Below are 25,516 nucleotides of genomic sequence, written 5' to 3'. Positions count from 1 at the left end.
TTGGTCGATACACGTCATCGGTCCCAACTGCGTGGATCGATGCTCATGATATTAATCACTGGATTGTCTGGTCCAGACTCGATTATTTACAGACCGTCATATAGCTGGAATATTGCCGAGTGCGGCGTTAAACTACGAACTTACAACAAACAAAACTGATATGGTATTGAGAATGAGTGTACAAGGCAGACAACCCCTCTTACGCTACCATTGCTTTGGCAAGGACGGAACTTCAACATATACACATGAAAATATACATTTATTAGAATGAGACCACTGTCACATTTGATTGTTTCTTAAAGTTACAAGGAAAACGTCTTTGAGAGGCATTAAGAAGTTAGAGTACTAAGTAAGGATAAGATATATGGATGAACAACTTCTTTATTACAGTTCGGAGCGACGTTTCGATGAAGGTACAAGCACCGAAACGTCGCTCCTAATTGTAATAAAGAAGTTCATCCATATATCCTATCGTTACTAAGTAACATGGGAGTTGAGGATATGAAAATGAATAAGGAGTGGTGTTTATCCTTTTTTCAGGTGTTTATATGTTATTTTATTTTTTAAAGTAACAATTGGGTTTAACGCCTACTGGACAGTATTCCAGATACGTCACTCCATCAATTGGTGTTGGAGGAAAGCCCGAAATGATTCAAGTCTAAGGCGTTCATAAAAAGATGAGAAATTGAAGAACAAAATGATTCTGCTGAGCTCTTAGGGAGTGATGAAGTCATGAACACCCGCGTTCTTCATCCCAGCTGCGTTTCTAGAGTGCTTCAGTGTCAGCCTCGCACGTGTGAGTATCTACTGGGTCAGAGGTCAACAGATGAAAGCATTGACAAGAATATTGATCATTCATATACACACGTTTACCTGGCCCAGAGGAAACACAGCATACATATGTTCACGTGGCTTAGTCCTATTTACAAGACAAGTATCAGCCACAGACCGTATGGGATCAGCAATGGATACAAACACAATACCCATTGGCCGGTGACCTTTGTGAGACATCGCCATGCAGGCGTTGCCTGGCATGTATATATAGAAAGGCGGAACCTTTTTTTATTATTTTGGAAAATGAAATAACAACACTGGTCCGAACATCTGCCATTGATGAATGAAACTTCTTCTTTTTAAATATTTGAAAAATGCCTAGTATGTGAGCCAGTGTGTGAGTTGGGTTTACGCCGTTTTGAACAGTATTCCAGTTATGTCACGGCGTGTGGGCTTAATGTGGGAGGAAAGCCCGAAGAGATGCGAGCATTTCACGTTTACCATTGTGGTAAAACCCACAAACAGGTATGGTGCCGACATACCTAGAAACATAATCAGGGCGAACCGGGATTCGAATCCGCGATCAGAGGTTTATGAATTGCCAAGGGACGTAACTCTGCACAGAGAATTGCGGCGCCTTACACGACTGGACCACCCGTGTTCCGCCTAGTCTGTTAACTAATCAGGATATTTTCAATAATCTATTCAGTTTGAATGAGGATTTTATCTTTAGTATTACTCAAGAAGTGAATTATAATTAATTCTATATTACAAACTCGTCATTGCTCGTCAAAGAGTGAATCGTTGCTCATGGCTTCAAGTATTGGTTTGGTTGGTCCAGATTCCAATATTTCCAGGGCCTCGTTAATATTAGTGACTTCTACGTCAAACAGCATTCACTCACTCATTCAGTGACTACATATTATCCTCAGTGCATCCCATCAACAACCCCCATGTCTTTTGTGAGTGTATATAGTGGGAAATGTGATGATGCGAAAGTGAGATGGCGTGAGTGTGATGATTTGATGTTGTGTTGGCGTGAGAGTGTGACGAAAACGCCGATATCTGCTGGCTGTACCACAGACACAAATGCCATCTTATGACGACATGACATCTTATATATAATCAGCATTTCTAAGCACACAAACCTTGCTCTTTTCTCTTGAAATTGTCTCCGAGTTGCGCCACAGATATATCACGTCGGTAATATTTAACGTTGCACCAAGCATTGCAGAACCCGTAGAAGATATTCTAATCCCCCTGAGTGTGCATCAAGGGGTTTCGTGTTTTTATAGAGAGTTGAACTGGATCATTTGACTCATCGGGTGACGTTGATTAGCAATGATGCTGTACAAGACTTACAGTGTGATCAAATCATCTGTCACAGTACAATATTTGTATCAGATTACACTGTGATCAAGTCCTCGGCCACAGTACAATATTTGTGTCAGAATCAACTGTGATCAGATCATCAGCAACAGTACAATATTTGTATCAGATTATACTGTGATCAAGTCCTCAGCCACAGTACAATATTTGTATAAGATTACACTGTGATCAAGTCCTCAGCCACAGTACAATATTTGTGTAAGATGACACTGTGATCAAGTCCTCACCCACAGTACAATATTTGTATCAGTTTATACTGTGATCAAGTCCTCAGCCACAGTACAATATTTGTATCAGATTACAATGTGATCAAGTCCTCAGCCACAGTACAATATTTGTATCAGATTACACTGTGATCAAGTCCTCAGCCACAGTACAATATTTGTATCAGATTACACTGTGATCAAGTCCTCAGCCACAGTACAATATTTGTATCAGATTATACTGTGATCAAGTCCTCAGCCACAGTACAATATTTGTATCAGATTACACTGTGATCAAGTCCTCAGCCACAGTACAATATTTGTATCAGATTACACTGTGATCATGTCCTCAGCCACAGTACAATATTTGTATCAGATTACACTGTGATCAAGTCCTCAGCCACAGTACAATATTTGTATCAGATTACACTGTGATCAAGTCCTCAGCCACAGAACAATATTTGTATTAGAATACACTGTGATCAAGTCCTCAGCCACAGTACAATATTTGTGTAAGATTACACTGTGATCAAGTCCTCACCCACAGTTCAATATTTGTATCAGATTATACTGTGATCAAGTCCTCAGCCACAGTACAATATTTGTATCAGATTACACTGTGATCAAGTCCTCAGCCACAGTACAATATTTGTATCAGATTACACTGTGATCAAGTCCTCAGCCACGGTACAATATTTGTATCAGATTACACTGTGATCAAGTCCTCAGCCACAGTACAATATTTGTATCAGTTTACAGTGTGATCAAGTCCTCAGCCACAGAACAATATTTGTATCAGATTACACTGTGATCAAGTCCTCAGCCACAGAACAATATTTGTATCAGATTACACTGTGATCAAGTCCTCAGCCACAGAACAATATTTGTATTAGAATACACTGTGATCAAGTCCTCGGCCACAGTATAATATTTGTATCAGATTACACTGTGATCAAGTCCTCAGCCACAGTACAATATTTGTGTCAGTTTACAGTGTGATCAAGTCCTCAGCCAAAGTTCAATATTTGTATCAGATTACACTGTGATCAAGTCCTCAGCCACAGTACAATATTTGTGTCAGATTACACTGTGATCAAGTCCTCGGCCACAGTACAATATTTGTGTCAGATTACACTGTGATCAAGTCCTCGGCCACAGTATAATATTTGTGTCAGATTACACTGTGATCAAGTCCTCGGCCACAGTATAATATTTGTGTCAGGTTACAGTGTGATCAAGTCCTCAGCCACAGTACACCACGTGTTTCACAGTTCACTATGATCAAGTCCTCAGCCACAGTACAATATATGTTTCACAGTTCACTATGATCAAGTCCTCAGCCGCAGTACACTATGTGTTTCACAGTTCACTATATCCATCATCACGTGTTCTTCAGAGGTCTGTGGTTGTTATCATTGACAAGGCCTAAAATAACATATCCATTATATGCAACCCTTACAACAGTAATATTTTGTTAAAGAACCTGGTATATGTGACATATCCGAAAATGTGAGCTCCTTCGCCTACACAGCAAGCTCCAAGTGGGAAGAACTCCCTCTCTCCATAAAGACTTTCTAGTCACTCTCCTGATTTAAGAAAAAACATCAAGACCCAGCTGTTTTAAAAATTCACTTTCTATAAGTTTCATTTGCAGCGCACAGAGCACGGATGAAGTTGACGGATGCCAAAGTAGACACAATTTATGGATAACAACTTCTTTAATGCTGTAAAGGCGACGTTTCGGTATAGATCCTTATACCGTTGTCAAGCAAATTGTGTCTACTTTGACATGCGTATGATATTGTAGAAATCGTAAGATGGAGATTTCTTTTGATTATGAAAATGGCTTTGTCGCCTTTTTTCCCAGAAGAAACGTGTGTAAAACACATCCCAACACATAAAGACCTTCTGCCGTTTTCGCTCTTTTTCGTAAAACTCACTGCACGTTTAAAACCGGCCTCGTGAGATGGCGACACGCGAGGGGTCAGTCCCTGGATTGACGTCCCCCATACCACATTCCCCTTCTGACCGACAGCCAAGTTCCTCCAAGACGTGACGAGCCGAGACCTCCAAATATTCCACCTGAAGTCCTTAGTCAACATCAGATTCTTGATCTGATGTATATCTAACGTTCGTTTAGTTCTTGGTGTATGTCAACTTTGAAAAATCGTTTTCATCAAACATTTGACGTGGTGTGTAATGGGACTCTATATGACTACTATTTTCTGTCTGTTGGACTTGGATTATGGTCAGGCAACTTTTCGGTGTTGGCTGACGTGGAGTTGGTGGTGGGTGTTAAGGACAATACTATGATATTGTCCCCCGTTTTGGATTTTTTTTCACCTCACGTATCGAACATTCAAGATTAGTCTCAACATGTTTGTACCAATATAACCGCCGACTCAAGTAATTTTTAAATGATTTTTTTATTGTTTTACTGTAAAAATGAAGATTGGACATTGCTTTATCAGTAATATCTAAAATAATGCATGTACCGACTCGTGTTAGGCAGTTTGAAGTACCGATCCTAAGTCTTTTCTTTTTCCTTCAACAGTCCCAGGTATAGCGCGTAACCACAGTACCAAGTGCCACCAGCAAAATATAGGTTTAGCTATAGCTCTCTAATGCATCTAACAAATTTGTTTAACGTACGTTTGCACAAGAAGCGTAAAAACGTAACGTTATTTCAATACATTATCCTTCCATACGCTCTCACGTCAACACAAACAGAGCACAGTCCGTAACAGGTATCTGCAATGTCAACCACAACGAGAATCTCGGCTATTTTGACCGCTCAACATTTTAACAAGTGTAGGGATTTACAGAGTTTGGATTATTTTCGAAGTTCTAAAATAAGTTCTCCGACGTCCGCTAGCGGCACGCGGCGCGGAAGACGTGCGAGGGAGGAAGGACCCGGATTTAGCAGCGGGCTTCGCTGTGATACGCAGTGTGCCGAGCAGCAGGAAAGGCATCGCCGAGTGTTTCGGCTGGTTCGTCATTCGGTCAACCTTGCTCACTTACGCCGGATTGTATCTCGCTCTCTCCTCACACCAAGTATCATGGATCGCTCAACAGTGGGATTTACTATAATAATGTGTTTTCTATTTCAAGGTAGGCAAAAAATCTACTTTTTTTCTCCTTTCTTTTTTTTCTTGCGTGAAATCACTGATACTCATTTATATATACGTGTTTTATGCCAGCTTTCATAACAGATTGTTATCGGAATATTTCGCTACAGCACCCATCTCTGTCGTGTAGTGGTTCAAGTTGACACCTCGCTAAGGTGACATAGAAAATTATACACATATTTTTCTAAATTATAAATTCAGTGCATAATCATGCCAAAAGTGTACATTATGAATGAAGCTTTATTGATGTAACCAATATTTTTGGTCAAATACATTTTTATATTTATTCGTTAAAAGGTAAACATTTGTTTAATGTTTTACAAATGTATATTAAAAATTTCATGTTTATCATCAGTAGGGGCGGTCGGGTAGCCTAGTGGTTAAAGCGTCGTCACGCCGAAGACCCGGGTTCGATTCCCGACAAGGGTACAATATGTGAAGCCCATTTCTTGTGTTCCCCGCCGTGATATTGCTGGAATACTTGCTAAAAACGGCGTAAACCCATTCTCATTCATTCATCAGTAAAATTATAAAAGAAATATATCGAAAGTGTATTTACATTTATCATGTCTACCATGGATAAGACTTTATCAGGGAAACAATGCATTCTCATCAAATATTTTGTATAATTAATTACTATCAAACATATTTTACTGGAATACCTATCGTTATCTCGACCAAACAACGGTAGTCTTAGGATAAGCGTCATGTTGATAAGCGGAAGATATATCCAGGAAGCCAGTTAGGATGTGCGTCTGTCTGTATGGGATTAACGTTGTGATACGACACCGACGGTGAAACAACGTCCTTTTTTACCTAATCGGTATGGATTAATTATTTAGTTTTTGTTCTTTTAAGCATTGAGACATGCAAGGGAACATTTTGGAGGTATTATTTTTTAGGTTTATTTTGGCAGCTCGCACAGGTAACATATTTTTGGCACAACTTGCGGCTCAGTTTTGTTTGTTATCTGTTGGATATTGTTAAAGATCAAATTATCCTTGAACGTTTATTCCTTGCAGAAAGGTCAAATATTTTCCAAAGGCCATTTTGTGCTTACGGTGGCAACATTTACCAATAGTTTAGAGCGCAGCTGATGATTTCTTTTTTATTTGAAGTAAGCTTTTCTTCTAAGAATGTTATTTCTGGCATCGAATAATAGAACACAGAAACAAGTTACTATCTGCTTCATTCTCACCAAATGGGAAAATACTGAAATATTCTTTTGGCGTTTAGTAAAAGGAAACAGCCATACAGAAATTGACACATCATTTCATCTATTTTAAAACAACGTAGAAATAAATATAGTGAGAATTTAATTGAGGGTGGATATCAGCAATTTACTGCCATGACGTTATTCCCTCTTATATCATCCCATGGGATTCCAGGGCAGAAGGTGCTCCAACAACCTATGATGCTTGTAAGCGGCGACTTATGGATGGGTGGTCATGTTCTATGATGTGGTTTATTGCATGTCATAGTACCCCGACGGCATAGATCGTTGTACATAATATCAATCACTGGATTGTCTGGTCCAGACTCGATTATTTACAGACCGCCGTCATATTGCTAGGGATATTGCTGAGTGCGGCGTTAAACAACAAACAAACAAACAAACAAACAAAAACCTCTGACATCAAGACCTGACCATTTTTGGTCCTTTGTTCATGTGGCCAAGAGGTAAAGGCTGTTAGCAGATGTGTTTTTACGTACAATATTCTTATTGTTTCTGTCACGGCATTCGTTTGAATAGAATGCCACAGCTATATCATAGGCCTCAGAGTCGGTGCGACAGGGGCGTCTTCTACGTCCGTTTCTTTTCACCAGTTTCATGGCATTTATGTTCTTAACGCGAAGACTTACAAAAGGTTGCGTGTGTCAGTTATAATGAGTTCAGGTTTACCCTCTGAAACAATGTATTGACTGTTTCTTTGGGTAGTCTTCATGAGGGACTGACATAGTTACACGTAGTGTATTGTGCCCAATTCTTGTCTGATTCCATATCCTGAAAATCGCATATTTTATTCTTTTAAACAATTTCTGTACTTTTTTCCTTCACACCATCCCTACCGACCATATCAAACCCGATGCGTTACTCATGTAAGCTTCGCTCGTCGCGTCGATGACCAGGGTTCGATTCCGCACATGGGTACAATGTGTTAAGCCCATTTCTGGCGTCTCCCGCCGTGATATTGCTGGAATAAAGCGGCGTAAAACCACACGCGCTCACTCATTCAGTCATGGGGGCAGGGTTATTTCTAGAGTATTGAGTCCACTGTTTTGAAAACGCATCGCTCCATTTTCTTGAAACTGTAACATGACACGGCCTTGTTTTCGTTATCAATACAAGTTTAATATTGATGACTTACTTGTGTATTTATTTAATTTAATTACCCCTTTATTATAAAAAAGGTGAAATCTTTTTCTTTTTCTTTTTCTTTTCGTTCTGTTTTTGTCATGTACATATTTTATAGGCCATCGGACTCGGCGAGTAGACTTGTCTGAAACACGTGACATTTGAAGGGTTGAAAAGTACTCTCAAATTGTAACTCATTGCGAGAACACGTGATTGTCGAGTTAATGAACATAGCGACGTATAGAGGTTTTGGCGACGTTTTAAGCCTCTACCTCGTCTTCGCGGGTGACAATTAGCACAGACCAAACAACATCAGCGACGGGGAACCCCAGCCTCATTATTTACTTCCATGCCAAACGTTTACCACCTCTTTTCAAATCGAGCAAGCGCCACGACTCGCGCTTTCCTTAAACCGACTTAACGAGTTCACATAGTTTTCGGAACATGCAAAATAGTTTATCGACTTTTTCACTCGCTTTGGTTTACAAAGAGACTCTGTTGTCAGAAAAAGCCAAGCCACACAATCAGGGAGATTATTTGGTATTGAAAAATAATGACACGTTAAAAAAATTGATTAAAAGCCAAGACTGTTGTGGATTTAAGTTAAGGTGGAATGCTGACATCCATACGATTACCCCGATAGTCGGCGTGGGAAGACTTCGGCTACTGGTGTCAGTGTCACAGCACAACATACAGGCATCAGTGCGCATGTTCGTTATCACGTGATCGTTGATGCCTCGTATTCGTGAAATGTTTGCAAACAAATAGATGTTGTCAGTGTTGTGGTGACGTCACGACCTGTATTGACGGCTCTAGGACGGGATGTGTTCACAATCAATATGTTACTGATGAATTGGGAGTGTTTTTGTCCTTGAAGAAAATGTAGGTTTGGAGTCGTTGTCGTTGTCGTTCTCTTCAAAGATTAATAAGGATTGTCAATCGAGCATTTTTGTCATGACGTTCGGTAACTCAGTTTGATCAAGCTAACATATTCTTGATTATCACACGTGTCCCCTAAATATAAATCACCAGGATAAACACTGACATTACACTGAGAAACTTGCTTGTCTGTGGCGAATACAACAGTCACTAATATGAAACTGTCAATGTGTACAGTACAACAGCCGCCACTCTGACACTGTCAATGTGTAGTCAGTACAACGGTCGCCACTCTGGCACTGTCAACGTGTACAGTACAACAGTCGCCACTCTGACACTGTCAATGTGTAGTCAGTACAACAGTTGCCACTCTGACACTGTCAACGTGTACAGTACAACAGTCGCCACTCTGACACTGTCAATGTGTAGTCAGTACAACAGCCGCCACTCTGACACTGTCAACGTGTAGTCAGTACAACAGCCGCCACTCTGACACTGTCAATGTGTAGTCAGTACAACAGTCGCCGCTCTGACACTGTCAATGTGTACAGTACAACAGTCGCCACTCTGACACTGTCAACGTGTAGTCAGTACAACAGCCGCCACTCTGACACTGTCAATGTGTACAGTACAACAGTCACCACTCTGACACTGTCAATGTGTACAGTACAACTGTCGCCACTCTGACACTGTCAATGTGTAGTCAGTACAACAGTCGCCGCTCTGACACTGTCAATGTGTACAGTACAACAGTCGCCACTCTGACACTGTCAATGTGTAGTCAGTACAACAGCCGCCACTCTGACACTGTCAATGTGTACAGTACAACAGTCACCACTCTGACACTGTCAATGTGTACAGTACAACAGTCGCCACTCTGACACTGGCAATGATTACAGTACAACAGTCGCCACTCTGACACTGTCAATGTGTACAGTACAACAGTCACCACTCTGACACTGTCAATGTGTAGTCAGTACAACAGTCGCCGCTCTGTCATAGTCAATGTATACAGTACAACAGTCGCCACTCTGACACTGTCAATGTGTACAGTACAACAGTCGCCACTCTGACACTGTCAATGTGTACAGTACAGCAGTCGCCACTCTGACACTGTCAATGTGTAGTCAGTACAACAGTCGCCACTCTGACACTGTCAATGTGTACAGTACAACAATCGCCACTCTGGCACTGTCAATGTGTAGTCAGTACAACAGTCGCCGCTCTGTCATAGTCAATGTATACAGTACAACTGTCGCCACTCTGACACTGTCAATGTGTAGTCAGTACAACAGTCGCCACTCTGACACTGTCAATGTGTAGTCAGTACAACAGTCGCCGCTCTGACACTGGCAATGATTACAGTACAACAGTCGCCAATCTGACACTGTCAATGTGTACAGTACAGCAGTCGCCACTCTGACACTGTCAATGTGTAGTCAGTACAACAGTCGCAACTCTGACACTGTCAATGTGTAGTCAGTACAACAGTCGCCACTCTGACACTGGCAATGATTACAGTACAACAGTCGCCAATCTGACACTGTCAATGTGTACAGTACAGCAGTCGCCACTCTGACACTGTCAATGTGTAGTCAGTACAACAGTCGCAACTCTGACACTGTCAATGTGTAGTCAGTACAACAGTCGCCACTCTGTCATAGTCAATGTATACAGTACAACAGTCGCCGCTCTGGCACTGTCAATGTGTAGTCAGTACAACAGTCGCCACTCTGTCATAGTCAATGTATACAGTACAACAATCGCCACTCTGGCACTGTCAATGTGTAGTCAGTACAACAGTCGCCACTCTGTCATAGTCAATGTATACAGTACAACAGTCGCCACTCTGACACTGTCAATGTGTACAGTACAGCAGTCGCCACTCTGACACTGTCAATGTGTACAGTACAACAGTCGCAACTCTGACACTGTCAATGTGTAGTCAGTACAACAGTCGCCACTCTGACACTGTCAATGTGTAGTCAGTACAACAGTCGCCGCTCTGTCATAGTCAATGTATACAGTACAACAGTCGCCACTCTGACACTGTCAATGTGTACAGTACAACAGTCGCCGCTCTGACACTGGCAATGTGTACAGTACAACAGTCGCCACTCTGGCACTGTCAATGTGTAGTCAGTACAACAGTCGCCGCTCTGTCATAGTCAATGTATACAGTACAACAGTCGCCACTCTGACACTGTCAATGTGTACAGTACAGCAGTCGCCACTCTGACACTGTCAATGTGTAGTCAGTACAACAGTCGCAACTCTGACACTGTCAATGTGTAGTCAGTACAACAGTCGCCGCTCTGACACTGTCAATGTATACAGTACAACAGTCGCCACTCTGACACTGTCAATGTATACAGTACAACAGTCGCCACTCTGACACTGTCAATGTGTAGTCAGTACAACAGTCGCCGCTCTGACACTGTCAATGTGTAGTCAGTACAACAGTCGCCACTCTGACACTGTCACTGTGTAGTCAGCACAACAGTCGCCGCTCTGACACTGTCAATGTATATTAGAAAACAAACAAATTGAACATTGTCCCACATGTTGTGGTTGATATTTAAGAACACATATTGTTGTGAAAATAAGTGGGGCGGTGGGGTAGTCTAGTGGTTAAAGCGTTCGCTCGTCACGCCGAAGACCCGGGTTCGATTCCCGACATGGGTGCAATGTGTGAAGCCCATTTCTTGCGTCCCCCGCCGTGATATTCCTGGAATGTTGCTTAAAGCGGCGTAAAATAAAACTCACTCACTTAAAATAAGTATCCAACTAAATGGTTATCTCAATTAAACGGGCGTCCCAGACGATCCCAGCGGGGTAGAAACACACCAAAACATCAAATACGGCGGCAAAACGATATGAAAATACCATTTTATTAAGCATGCCGAAACAAGGGTCTGCGAACGTGCTTTGGGGTGAAGACAGCTGATTGTCGGAAACCTGTTGTGTCATTTCGGGATGGTCCGGACACCGCTTCCGGAAAGACGCGACTGTTACGAAGGCGACACGAACAAGCCCATTTCGTCATTCACTCCAAATATAACTGTGTGTAAACAACACGTATTCGTGAATGAGCGCATGTACAATGACGGGACCGCTGCGTCTGTCCCATGTCACGTGACTCGAGACAGCGCCACCTATCCTAGTACTACGGTTTGTTTCACCAGATGCCGCGGGAGGGACATCCAGATTCTCTGACCAGCAACTAAACACTTGTTTACACCAGTTTATTTACCCTTGGGATTAGAGAAACAGATTGTTTGTACATGACTAATTACACGGCTTAAATGTAAATGTTACTTCTTAACTTTACTTGTTACCGCTCGGATCTTAGATGTCATGTACTTAAACCACCTGCAGATACCAACAATAAATATAGTTGTTGCTATTTTACCTCGTTTATATAAACTTGTGTACCACTGAACACTGATACTATGCAACTGCTTCTGGCAGCAACCATTAGCAAAATGCTAATACGCAGACTATTTAAGAATTAAATATTTTCATATTAATGATGCTTCTTCAGCAGCTTTAAATCGTAGGGAGCAGATATTTCAGTACTGGTGACATCGTTTAAACTCGTACAGCTTTGCTGTAGTAAACAGTTATCAGTGCCCACGTTGTAGCCAATAATTATTGTTATAGGCAGTATGCATAACATAGGATGGCATACTTGTTGCTTTCAGATGATGATAAACCGTGTTTATATATCCACGTCTGGCCGGGTAAATAGTCCGATGAATATTAATTGTCATTTAACAATATTCCAGCTATATGACGTAGGTCTGAAAATAATCGAGTCTGGACCTGACAATCCAGTGATTGATGTCATGAACATGGATCTACGCAATTGGAATGCGATGACACGCATAAACCAAGTCAGCGAGCCTGACTACCCGATCCCGTTAGTCGCCTTTTACGACAAGTGTAGGTTGCTGAAGACCTATTCTGAAACGGATCTTCACGGGTATTGTCATGACGTAGCTGTAATGTAATGTCAAAACATTCACCCAATCACCCAACGGTCAGCCCGGGGAGTGGAAGGTCGATAGTTCGATCCGCCGCGTCATACAAAGAGAAGTTAAACGATGGTGCTTGTTATGACCCCACCTAGAGCTATGCAATTAGGGTATAATACAAGGACTGGTCGGCTGTATAAGGTGTCTGAGTGGTATCCATGTTAAACTTTAGCCTGAATGGCATCTCAGTGGGCTAGCACTATAAATCCGGCATAAATCCGGACAAGTACAAGCTCTCACACACACACACACACACACACACACACACACACACACACACACACACAAACACACACACACATACACGTGCATGCACATCGCTATATTCCTACAATAATCTTGAGCGCTACGTTAAAGCTCATTTCACATTAACTCCCTCACTCAGTACAAGAAGTAAAGTCTTGGTATATACCGCTAGAATATCTCTAAAAGTGGCGTTAAGTTATCCCCCAGTTATCCCCCATCTTCCCCCTCCGTCGCCTCCCCTCCCCAGCCTAGTGATAGAAAGCCTGGATGAGGGTAACCGACAGACCGAGGGGTGTTAGGAGCAGTATACGGCCTCAACAGACAGCATACTGTCACTGTTGACACTGCCCACTCCGAATGGAGCCCTGATGGCTCAGGCAAACATGCTAATTACCGTCTAATCCCAAAGTAGAAAATAGCAATTAGTTTACATTGCATAAAGAATCCTATCCAGCTGACTGTCGGTGCAGGCTCTGACCCCGCCCTGGCTGGACCTGTGTACATACGGGCGGACCCACATTACGCTCTGCTGTGGCGCCATCTACTGTGTTAACTGACCCACTGGCACCGTTCACGCCAGAAGGGCCTGGGCCCATTCGTCACCACTCGCCCCTTTCCGCTTGTCCCGGAATAACACGAGTTGGTCAGGAATGGCCTGCGCCGGCACTGTCAGGGATCTTGAACTACTTTTGGGCACGTGGTTAGCACATGACACGACACAACACAACGTATTAATCTTATTAATCTTACCTTACACACGAATGTCTGATTCCAGATTGGCTGACATCCATTCTATTATTTCCAATGTAGTGAATGTACCTCACTAATTTGTAAGGTACATTTCATATGTTCCCAACTCGATTTGCCGAAATATTTGTATGATATTTTCAACATACCAACCACAGTCTTGTTTCTCGAATTAGAATTAATGATGTAAGAGGCCATTCTGCGGATATTTACAAAAAAAATCCGAATGAAATAGATCTAGGGGGAATAACTCTAAGTTTGTCTCTGTCGTGAAAAATGAACGAAGTGGATAAATGCCTAACTGTGGTATTCTTATCGAGTGGGATCAAAGTCTGCATGCGTAAGACTTACCTGCAATATAGAAAAATAAATTGGATGTGCGGTGAGATACGGTCGTTGTCGAGTTCACCTAAAACACGTCCCTCTAGAGACCGGTGGACAACTTATCAACTGCAAATTGGTTCCGTTTGCCTTTGACTTCATTTCATAGTGTGTTAAACACAGGAAAATCTGCCTTCAAAAACGACCGCCGTATTATACGCACTATACTAGAGGAAAAAAGTAACTGTCCTTCATATAAATACGGGGCGGTGGGTAGCCTATTGGTTAAAGCGTTCGCTCGTCACGCCGAAGACCCGGATTCGGTTCCCGATATGGGTACAATGTGTGTAGCCCATTTCTGGTATCCCCCGCCGTGATATTGCTGGAATATTGCAAAAAGCGGCGTAAAACCATACTCACTCCCACACTCATTCAGTTGACGTAGGGTTGGGCGTACCACGGTCTTCCGGGGGCTGCTGTAGTCGAGGGCGTTTGAAGAAGTAGTACCTCTGAAACAGATTGTTCGACAAGTACATCTTTACTTTGAATCTTTTGGTGCATCTTCCTGATGCAAGGGAGTTAACTGACTATAAAAGTGCAGTTTCCACCCTTGCCGGACTAGGCTGGAATTCCAGAATTATAGTTTGGCTGGTCTATTGAGTCTATGCATAGTTCAATCAAAATCGCATAACTAGACATCCAGTTCGTAAACAACATAGATTTTAACGTGCAGATTTCAGTCGACTGCAAGAGTTGCCAAGCATGTGTGTACCGTCAACTTGCGTCGATGGATATTTCCAAATCTTTTCATGTTTTTAACATGGTGATAAACTGATTTGATGCAATTCGCGAGGTAAGACCCATTTTATTAAAACAGATTTTGATTATCGATCACATCGTCTTGACTGTGCGCCGCCATTTTGTTTGAAGCAATTGCAAGTGAAAGGAGAGGTGAAATCTGATTGGTCAGTAGGGGGGACATAGAAGGGACATAATTCGTAATCGCCACTTATTCGGCAAGGGTTGAAACTGGACTTTATCCAGTTAACTCTCTTGCCTCGGGAAGATGCATATCTTCGGCGCGTAGACGCTGATTTTAGGCAAGTCGTTGCATTAAGGTAGCTTTATTTACGGTTGAACAAAAGTGTTTCAATGAGCACCTGACAGCCAAACAATCATTGTGTGTTGCTCACGTTACAGAAACCTCATGCTCCCAACAAAAACGCAAACATCCAAAGTGTGCACCGTACATATTTGTTATATTCCCCGTAACAGCTTTCAGTATTCCAGGTGAAATCACCCATGCTTGTCGTAAAAGGCGACTATGCTTGTCGTAAGAGGCGACTAACGGGATCGGGTGGTCAGGTTCGCTGACTTGGTTGATGCATGTCACTATATCCCAATTGTTTGGATCGATGCTCATGATGTCAATCACGCGATTGTCTTGTCCAGACTCGATTATTTACAGACCGCCGTCATATAGCTGGAATATTGGTGAGTGCGGCGTTAAACAACAAACAAACAAACAAACAAAGGTGAAATCGATGTTTGATTGTTGAACATGGACAATTTTCAGCACATGAATTGACTGTTTATTGTGCACGTGTAGGTGTGACGTCACAGACGTGCAACACGACGCACGCGGAGGTGTGTGTGCGGGAGATGGAGGGGGTGCTGAACCAGGTCATCGAGACGGCGACTGAGGGAGGTGCCGCCGTCGGCACACTCGAGAAAATATGTCTGTGAGTAGAAAAACAAATTTTCAGCTGAAGCATGACAACAACCTTGTTTAACTAATTTCTATTAGTGACTGTACAAAATAGGCAGTGAGGTAGCTTTGTGGTGAAAGCGTTGGTTCGTCACGCCAGAATCCTACTCGACCCGTGAAGATCGGGGTTGGAATAGGTTCCCAGCAACCCATGCTTGCTATAAAAGGCGAGTATGGTTGTCGTAAGAGGCGACTAACGGGATCGGGTGGTCAGGCTCGTGGACTTGGCTCATGCATGTCATCGCATCCCAATTGTGTAGATCGATGCTCATGATATGAATTGCTAGATTGTCTTGTCCAGACTCGAATATTTACAGAACCGCCGTCATACAGCCTGAATATTGCTGAGTGCAAATTAGAACCCTACTCACTCACAGCATAGGAGTGAGTGAGTGTGTCAGTATAGCTTAGCGTCACCTTAGAACGCAACACAAGAAAACTCTACTTTTTGGCTTTGTAGAAAGGAAGACTTTGAACTGTGCCCCGGTATTCGATGTGTGCAAAGTCGCTGTAACTTAAAGAAACAAGTCCTGGTTTAGACAAACATTTACACTGTAGGCCCAATCATTTGATATTGGGGGCGGGCGAGGCTCTTTTATATTAAAAAACACATTGCTCCAGAAAACGAAAAAAAACCATGATTTGACCTCACGTTTTACGAGCACGATAAGTGTTCGCGGGATGTCCTGAAAAAACATTTCTTGTGAAAAAAATATTGCATGGCTTCTTCCACAGAAATATTTCTTGAGTGAGTGATTTGAAGCAGAAAATCCCTGCTTCCCCTAAAATATTTAATGACGACTGCACTGAACGATATGAAGACCGATGGTTATACCTTGAATGGATGGGGATGTACTAGATGATACAACTAAAACATCGATTCAATCTGTTATTTGTCTCTAATGTATATATTACATGTATTGTTTAATGTTCGTGTGGTTCAGGGACACCATCAAGGGCAACAACCTGACGCAGTGCTACATCGACGCCACCGCCGGCTGCAACATCCAGGGCGACGAGGCGCCCACGTGGACCATGCAGAGATGGGAGAGAGTCATGCAGGACATCTACAAGTTGTGTGACGGGGGTGAGTGGTCAGGGGAAGGGGTCTCAGGGGAACGGAAGTGAGGGTCTCAGGGGAACGCGGACAGAGGTCTCAGGGTAACGGAGTCTGGAGAATGGGGTTCAGGGTAACTGGGGTCAAGTCGTTTTAGGGGTGAGAGGATTCAAGTCGAGTTCAGATGTGATGTGGGGTGAGTTAGGGTCAAGTTGAATTTAGGTGTGGTCAAGGGAAGTATGAGTTTGGTAAGGCCGAATTCAGGCGTGCTGTTGGGGTCAGTAGGGTCAAGTTGAAATTACCACTTTGGTTAAACCACGAACACTGTCATGGTGCTGACAAACCAGTGGTCATAATCAGGCAGAATCTCGGATTCAAACCTGTGTTCAGAAGATCCTGGTACGACTAAGGGACGCAACTCGGAGTAACTCGAGAGTTACTCGCGAATATATTTGAACCAGTGTATGAATATCCAGTGTCTAACAAGAAAATTCCTTATGACCCAAATCCATCCCACACCACCCCTGGTATGTTAGCTGATCTGTCCCTCACCGAGACGATGTTGCATTGTTCCAGCCTGCCCAAGCTTCCTGGAGAGAACCATCAACATCACCCAGTGTACCAGTCTCATCCGATTTGACTCCCTCTACGAGTCGTCCTTCGGCAACTTCTGCAGGTAGGTGCTGAGAACATCTGGTCATTTGTTCTAGATGCTCCAGACTAGTGCCTCAAGGAAAGTCTCAGTTTTATTACCAATAAGTAAAAGTTGTAAAGCAAAATGAATGGAAAACCTCTTACGAATTTAAGCCTGTGTGGGTGGGTTATTAAAAGGACCCAAGCAACCTATGGTGGTCCTTAGAAGCGGTCAAATGGATCGGGAGGTCAGGCTCTGTGACCTGCTTGATCGCATGTTATCGTATCGTGGCTCGGTGATCCTTATATCAATCACTGGATTATCTGGTCCACATTCGAATATTTATGTTTGGAATATTGGAGTGCGGCGATAAATAGGCCAATAAACTGCGATCACACATCTTGCACGATAAATGTTCTTTTGCGTGAGTTAATTAAATGCAATTGTCTGGAATGTATCGGCGTACCGTCGGCTTGCTGGGGATTGTCAATGACGTAATCACCCTCCCTTTCTGCAGGTCTCTCAACGACAGTCTGGAGTGTGCCGCGCAGGTGACGGCGGAATGCCCCATGTTCGCCCGTCTCTTCTATGACCTTCTGCCCCAGGGCGTGGACCAGACCGCCAACACCATCTGTACTGCCGGTGAGTTGGGCCGGGGGGGGGGGGGTGTTTGGTGGGTAGACCAGACCGCCAACACTATCTGTACTGCCGATGAGTTGGGTCGGGGGAGGGGGAGGGTTTGGTGGGTAGACCAGTGAGCGGGGTCAGCGAGAGGTTGGAGCGGGTAGACCAGACCGCCAACACCATCTGTACTGCCGTTGAGTTGGGCCGGGGGAGGGGGAGGGGGTGTTTGGTGGGTAGACCAGACCGCCAACACCATCTGTACTGCCGGTGAGTTTGGTCGGGGGAGGGGGAGGGTTTGGTGGGTAGACTGGACCGCCAACACCATCTGTACTGCCGGTGAGTTGGGTCGGGGGAGGGGGAGGGTTTGGTGGGTAGACCAGTGAGCGGGGTCAGCGAGAGGTTGGAGCGGGTAGACCAGACCGCCAACACCATCTGTACTGCCGGTGAGTTGGGCCGGGGGAGGGGGAGGGGGTGTTTGGTGGGTAGACCAGACCGCCAACACCATCTGTACTGCCGGTGAGTTTGGTCGGGGGAGGGGGAGGGTTTGGTGGGTAGACTGGACCGCCAACACCATCTGTACTGCCGGTGAGTTGGGTCGGGGGAGGGGGAGGGTTTGGTGGGTAGACCAGTGAGCGGGGTCAGCGAGAGGTTGGAGCGGGTAGACCAGACCGCCAACACCATCTGTACTGCCGGTGAGTTGGGTCGGGGGAGGGGCGGGGCGGTTTGGTGGGTAGAATAGACCGCCAACACCATTTCTACTGCCTGTGAGCGGGGTTAGCGAGAGGGTGGAGTGGGAAGACCAGTGAGTGGGGTCAGCGAGAGGTTGGAGTGGGTAGACCAGACCGCCAACACCATCTGTGCTGGCGGTATGTGGGGTCGGGTCGGGGGAGGGTCGGGGAGAGGGTCCTGTAGGTAGACCGGTGAGAGTCAGGGAAACGGTTGGTTGGGTATTCAGGGTGGGTGTAACACTGTACTGTTGGTCTGGGTGGTTAAACATTACAAGTGGTGGGGTGAAATGGTTTGTGTGGATGGGTGGGGTAATACTGTTTTCACTGCTGGCGAGTAGGTCAGAGCTGTTCAATTCAGTACCGAACATTTTTGCCATGTGTCAATCACAAAGCTTTGAAGTAGGAGTGCAGCAAACACCGGTAACAGAACCATTTGCGTAAAGCTTTACATACAATAGGAAATAAGTCATTAACATTCCTTTATAACGACTGACTCGACTATGCACCATGTAACACAGTGTATACCCTATCTGCCCCACCAGGCTGTGCTAACTTCGACGAGGCTATGGAGGTGCTGGAGACCTGCAAGGCGCACGTGATGGACCTGCCGGAGGACCTGGACACCGCATGCAAGTAAGTCAGCTCCACTCAGGGCTCCACATGACAATCAAGTCCACCCAGGGCGCCACATGACAATCACATCCACTAAGGGTTGCACATGACAATTAGCTCCACTCAGGGCTCACCATGACAATCAAGTCCACCCAGGGCGCCACATGACAATCACATCCACTAAGGGTTGCACATGACAATCAGCTCCACTCAGGGCTCCACATGACAATCAAGTCCACTCAGGGCACCACATGACAATCAATTCCACTCAGGGCTTCACATGACAATCCAGTCCACTCACGGCACCACATGACAATCAGCTCCACTCAGGGGTCCACATGACATTCAAGTCCACTCAGGGCTCCACGTGACATTCAGATCCACTCAGGGCTCCACATGACATATAAGTCCACTCAGGGCTCCACATGATATTCAGGTCCACTCAGGGCTCCACATGACATTCAAGTCCACTCAGAGCTCCACATGACATTCAAGTCCACTCAGGGCTCCATATGACAATCAGCTCCACTCAGGGCTCCACATGACATTTAAGTCCACTCGGGTCTCCACATGACATTCAAGTCCACTCAGGGCTCCACATGACAATCAGCTCCACTCAGGGCTCCACGTGACATTTAAGTCTACTCAGGGATCCACATGACAATCAGCTCCACTCAGGGCATCCCATGACAATCAAGTCAACTCAGGGATTCAATCAAGTCCACACATGGTATACTATAACAATCCAGCCCAGTCATGGCACCACATGACAATGAAGTTCATTCAGGGCACCACATGACAACCCCATCCACTCATGGCACCACATGACATTCAAGTCCACTGAGGGCACCACATGACAATCCAGTCCAGTCAGGGCACCACATGCAAGCAAACCACTAAGGGCACCACGTGAAAATCCAGTCAACTCAGGGCACCACATGACAATCCAGTCCACTCAGGGCACCACATGACAATCCAGTCCACTTATGGCACCACAGGACAGTCAAGTCCACACAGGGCACCACATGACAATCAAGTCCACTCAGGGCACCACATGATAATCCAGTCCACTCAGGGCACCACATGACAATCCAGTCCACTCACGGCGTCACATGGCAATCAAGTCAACACAAGGCACCACATGACAATCAAGTCCACTCAGGGCACCACGTGTCAGTCAAGTCCGTCAGGGCACCCCGTGACAGTCAAGTCCACACAGGGCACCACATGCAAGCAGACCACAAAGGGCACCATTTGACAATCAAGTCCACTCAGCGTATCGCATAGCAGTATACTTCAAGACAGTACCATTCTGCCGTGTTAGAAACACCCCACTGCCATGATCATCACTACGTCCTTATCGTTTCCAGGTCTTATCAACAATTCAAGTCGTGTCTGCACACGTCGCGAGTGCCGGTGACGTGTCCGATGTTTGGGGCGTTGCTGCAGGTGCTCTACCCCCAACATATCTTCGGCCTGTACGAACAGCAGTGCGGCATCGACAACACTACGACGTCGGAAACAGAACCTGACGGTACATCACACTTCTTACCAACATCAATCGCATCCGTTGACTTACAGTCAGATTTCTTTCTCCGTTTCGAATATCGCAGACATGAACCTTACTTTCTGACGCAGGTCCAGTCTTTGAAAACGTTTCAAAACGAGTTGCATCCTTTAGAAGCCTATGATCTTGGGTTCGAATCCCAGTTCGCCCTGATTATATTTCTAGGTTTGTCACTACTATACCGTGCTCTCTGGTTTCACCAAAGTGGTAGACGTCTAAGACCTGCATCATTCGGGATTTTCTCCCACATCAAACTGACACGTCGTGGTGTAACGGGAATAGGGTTCATAGCGGCGTTAATTTTACTCATTCACCCTCTCTGACGGAGGTCAGGTCTTAACACTGTAGTGTAAGTATGCCTCAACCCATAATACGTGTAGTAGTCTGTCTAAAATGTTGGAATTACATCGATTCTTGTGTGTGGTTTATTAACTCTTGACAATTTCAGGAGACGAATGTGGTTCACGGGGCCAAGCGAGAGTTCAGCACTGCATTCGGGTACTTGCACTTTCATGGCCGATGTCTGTCAACCAACCGGAAATCACAGAACAGCAGTGCAGGTGAGAATATTGTACCACATTTTTGTTAATTAATCACCTCCCACTAACAATCTGCCTAACATGTATGTGTTGACAGGGGAATGTTAAGAAACTAAACTGAAGTGATGGAGTAAAATTAGTATATGTCTCGCAAACTTGGTCAAATTCAATGGCCACGATGTTGTTAATATTGCCAACCAAACATAGAGGCTGGTTTGTAACACGCATTCTGATTGGTCCATTAGACCTAGTAGCATAGACAATCAAATTGGCAAATGGAAATCAGGGGCGGTTAATTTATGATTGAGAGAACCACGGGAATGGCTCCAGGGTTAGTGCAGGTGTACCAAAATGCGAGCCCAGGAGATACAGAGGATGAGAAGCAACTGGTTGATAAATATCTGAAAGAGGAAGGGGCTTAACACACAACCTTGTCTTACGCCCATGGAGCAATAACAAATACTGGCCATATTATTATCTGACCTCACACAAGCCTTGACACTATCATATTTGACTGCAACATCTTCCCCTTTTTTAGCTTAATCCATGTTTATACAATAAATTCCACAAAAGATGCCGCTGTATAGTGTCAAAGACCTGTGAAACGTCGACAAAACCCACGAAATGCTTACCCCCTCTACGTGAAGGATGACGTTCAACAATGGTATTTAAAACAAAATAGTTATCCATAGTTGAATAACCCTTTCTAAAGCCGGATTGACAATTTATCAAGAGCATCTGCCAAAAATGCGATTGCTAAAATATACTCAACAAAGTAATCGCCGGTAATTATCTGCAACTGAGAATTCGCCTTTTTTATGCAGAGGAAACATTATTCCCGTAGACCATTTTTCCGGGAATATTTCCGACTCATAAATGTTAGTAAAAATAATGACTAAATAAGAAATAACTATATCTTAGGAATGGTTAAGATATCCCGAAAGAATATCATCAATTCCTGCTGATTTTCTATTTATCAAACCATACATACTGTCCAATATTTCAGTTCTTGTTATGTGGTAATCTAAAATATCTGCAATCACATCCTCAAAGTGGCATTCGTTTAGTTCTGAATCATCTCGGTTATCAATATTCTTTTGAACATGGCATCATTGACGTAGAGGGACGTGGGATCATCAGCCCACTCACTTATCCCTGTGGGTGCAGGTCAATGGGATTAAAGTCAAGTACGAACGTTTCAATTTTTCTAAATTAAGCGCTCTTACATGAACGATTTATCCATTCGTGATTAACCTATTTAAGAGTGTCATTCACATCATCATCACATACACTATTTAAAAACACTAATGTTTAGCATGGCTGAGTTTTAAAATCCCCCATGGATCATAACAAATTGACTTGGTCCGCAGAAATATGTTACAGTAAACTACGTTTCTAACGAACACGCTTATAACGAACTGGCGGATATAACGAATCGTTTTTTGATCCCGTTCATATGTTGTATATGTGCTTATAACGAACTACGGTTATAACGAACTAAATTTAGCGGTCCCTTTGAGTTCGTTATAACCATAGTTTACTGTCTATGGAATAGAAAACTCAAATCAAGTAGCAACATAACTATGTATTTTATTGTAACATATACTGCTTATATAGAGAATTACACAATGTATACAGAAATGAAAAATTTACAAAATTCTTTAAGAAAAGAGTGTCTATTCCTTCTGATAATACCTTCATAAACATTGTGGGTGGTGTTCCTATGTGCCTCTATCGTAAAGTGGGTAATTCAAGCGGTAGTTAATTATTGAGTCAAGACAATATGAACAGCGATCCCTAGGTCGTATATATATAGTTAGTATATATCCGTTACATTACCTATAAATACCTATCTAAGAATATGTTAAATATGGTTCTTGACCATCGTAAGTCCTTAAATGTATTCAAGAAATAATGTGATATATTTTATTTTAGCATGTAGATGGTAGTTTCCATGCCATAAACTAATCAGATAACCGTGGTATACAGATCCGATAATTATGCAAATGAGGTCAACTAGCAGGGACTAGCCAATCAAATGCCACGGAATCACATGCAATTTATGTGTATCTGATTCACAGGGACTACGAAACTGGACTTCGTTGTCTTGACCATGCCGGATTCCATCGGTGCAGCGTCCTGCGTCAGTTCTTCCACAACATGACCTCCAACCGCCGTAACCACATGGACGTTCTGCAGGACGAGTGTGCTGACTTCCTCACCCAGCAGCGGCAGATGGAGGCTGGCGGGGTGGTGACCACAGGTAGGCAGCAACACCCTTTTCTGAGCTACCCTCCCACTTCTATCTGAGAATTCACATCAATATTTCCTGCGTTTCTTGCGGTAAAAACGTAAAGTCCAGTGTGCATTCTGTGTTGCGGATTTACGCAAAGTGTGTACACCGGTTTTAACGTTTATGACACCATTAAGGGGCATGGGTGGCCCAGTCGTCTATGGCGCCGCGATTCGCTGTGCAGAGTTGCGTCCCTAAAGCACGCCAGAAACCTATGATTGTGGGTTCGAATCTCGGTTCGTGCTGATTATGTTTCTAGGTTTGTCAGCGCCATACCCGTGCTCGTGCTCGCGGAAAATGTCTGAGACGTGCATCACTTCGGGCTTTCCTCCCACATTAAGCTGACACGCCGTGATATAACTGGAATACTGTTAAACGCGGCGTTAAACCCAACTCACTCACTCACTATAACTCCATTAACGCACATACATATTAAAGTAAATTCTTATAAATTTTCACGTCAAGAAAAATATTTCCGAGGCTCTTATTTAATCATTAACATAAACATGTAGACAACAATTCGAAATCAGGGACATCTTTCAGCGTAATAATACGGTACAAGCCCCACCAATTCTATTATCAGCCAATCAGGAAACAGTACCCTGTTAGTAGACGTGGCCTATATATTTTACGTTTTATGGAAACACAAACGCAAAACGATGGGGTTAATCGGGGTGAGCTGGGATATGTTCTGAAATATCTTGTTACTGAAAATACGCTAAACAAATCTTTGCCTGAAGAATTTAAAAAACTATATAGAAACTTTTCTTTTCTAAGTTCAAAACAAAATAATTGTTCGCTGGCCTGAGAGAAAACAATGGTATGACTTTCGGCACTGACCGACACCCTGTCCTCATCATACGCGAAAATGCTCTTACGAACATACTCAGCATCCCAACAAAATTGCCGGGCAAAAGAAAGTATGCAACCATGCATATGTGATGCTGGCTTAAACCGAAACTAACAAGAAATGCTTATTCGATGGGATGTATTTGGTACGGATAGTGACCTTCGATAACGTTAGTAATTTTTGGTCACTCATAAATGTCAAGTATATACTTTCTTTTGCTTGACAGTTTAGAATGTCCGTTCGTCCGGGTATGTTTGTCTGGGGGCAAGCGTTTATGAAAGGGAATGTGTTCTGATATCAGTGAGTGAGTGAGTTGGGTCTAACGCCGCTTTGAACAGTATGACAGTTATATCACGGGTGTCAGCTAAAGCGTTAAGACTTTCTGTGGGTGACGACTGAGGCGCTTTAGACGACTGGGCCCCCGTGCCCCCACTAAACCATGCATGTTATTGAATGTATACAGTGTAAGTAAGTCTCCGTGTCCGTGTTTCAGTGAACCTCCTGCTGGTGGTGGGTGTGGCTGTGGTGTCCTGGGCTGCGAGTCTACTCTGAAAGCTTCCGGACCCAGTCTACCGGAAGTGCCTCCCCGACGTGCCTGTACATATGTGAATAGACAGCTGTAAACATAGCTTCATTTATAGTATTTGTATATTTGATATAAAATATTGTATATAATTTTGCATAATTTATTGTATGCCCTTAGAAGTCACATTTGTTATAAATAAATGATATGTTTCTACATTGATTCAGATTTATTTGTTTAA

The 25,516-nt window shown here is 43.7% G+C and overlaps 1 protein-coding gene across 1 annotated transcript; it reads left to right on the top strand.

Annotated features, from left to right (window-relative positions):
* Positions 1–5,186: 5,186 nt before the first annotated feature.
* LOC124111299 lies at positions 5,187–25,491 on the top strand. The gene is made up of 10 exons (XM_048395915.1): positions 5,187–5,477; positions 15,690–15,822; positions 16,793–16,935; positions 17,482–17,581; positions 18,057–18,181; positions 19,434–19,524; positions 20,874–21,037; positions 21,519–21,630; positions 23,691–23,872; positions 25,246–25,491. The coding sequence occupies exons 1-10, from the start codon at positions 5,426–5,428 to the stop codon at positions 25,302–25,304; spliced, it is 1,161 nt and encodes a 386-aa protein (XP_048251872.1). The 5' UTR covers positions 5,187–5,425; the 3' UTR covers positions 25,305–25,491.
* The last annotated feature ends 25 nt before the right edge of the window (positions 25,492–25,516 follow it).

This window comes from Haliotis rufescens, unplaced genomic scaffold (assembly GCF_023055435.1).
Source record: "Haliotis rufescens isolate VD_foot unplaced genomic scaffold, xgHalRufe1.0.p SCAF_15, whole genome shotgun sequence".
In the NCBI taxonomy this organism is placed as follows: domain Eukaryota; kingdom Metazoa; phylum Mollusca; class Gastropoda; order Lepetellida; family Haliotidae; genus Haliotis; species Haliotis rufescens.
Note: the sequence above shows the minus strand (reverse complement) of the source record. Positions and strands in the feature narration are given on the sequence as shown.

Bases quoted from the DNA above. Each gene is read 5' to 3' on its own strand.
- LOC124111299 (XM_048395915.1), top strand. From the start codon at position 5,426: ATGGATCGCTCAACAGTGGGATTTACTATAATAATGTGTTTTCTATTT. The intron at 5,478-15,689 runs GTAGGCAAAAAA...GTGCACGTGTAG, and splicing joins AATGTGTTTTCTATTTCAAG to GTGTGACGTCACAGACGTGC. The intron at 17,582-18,056 runs GTAGGTGCTGAG...CCCTTTCTGCAG, and splicing joins TCCTTCGGCAACTTCTGCAG to GTCTCTCAACGACAGTCTGG.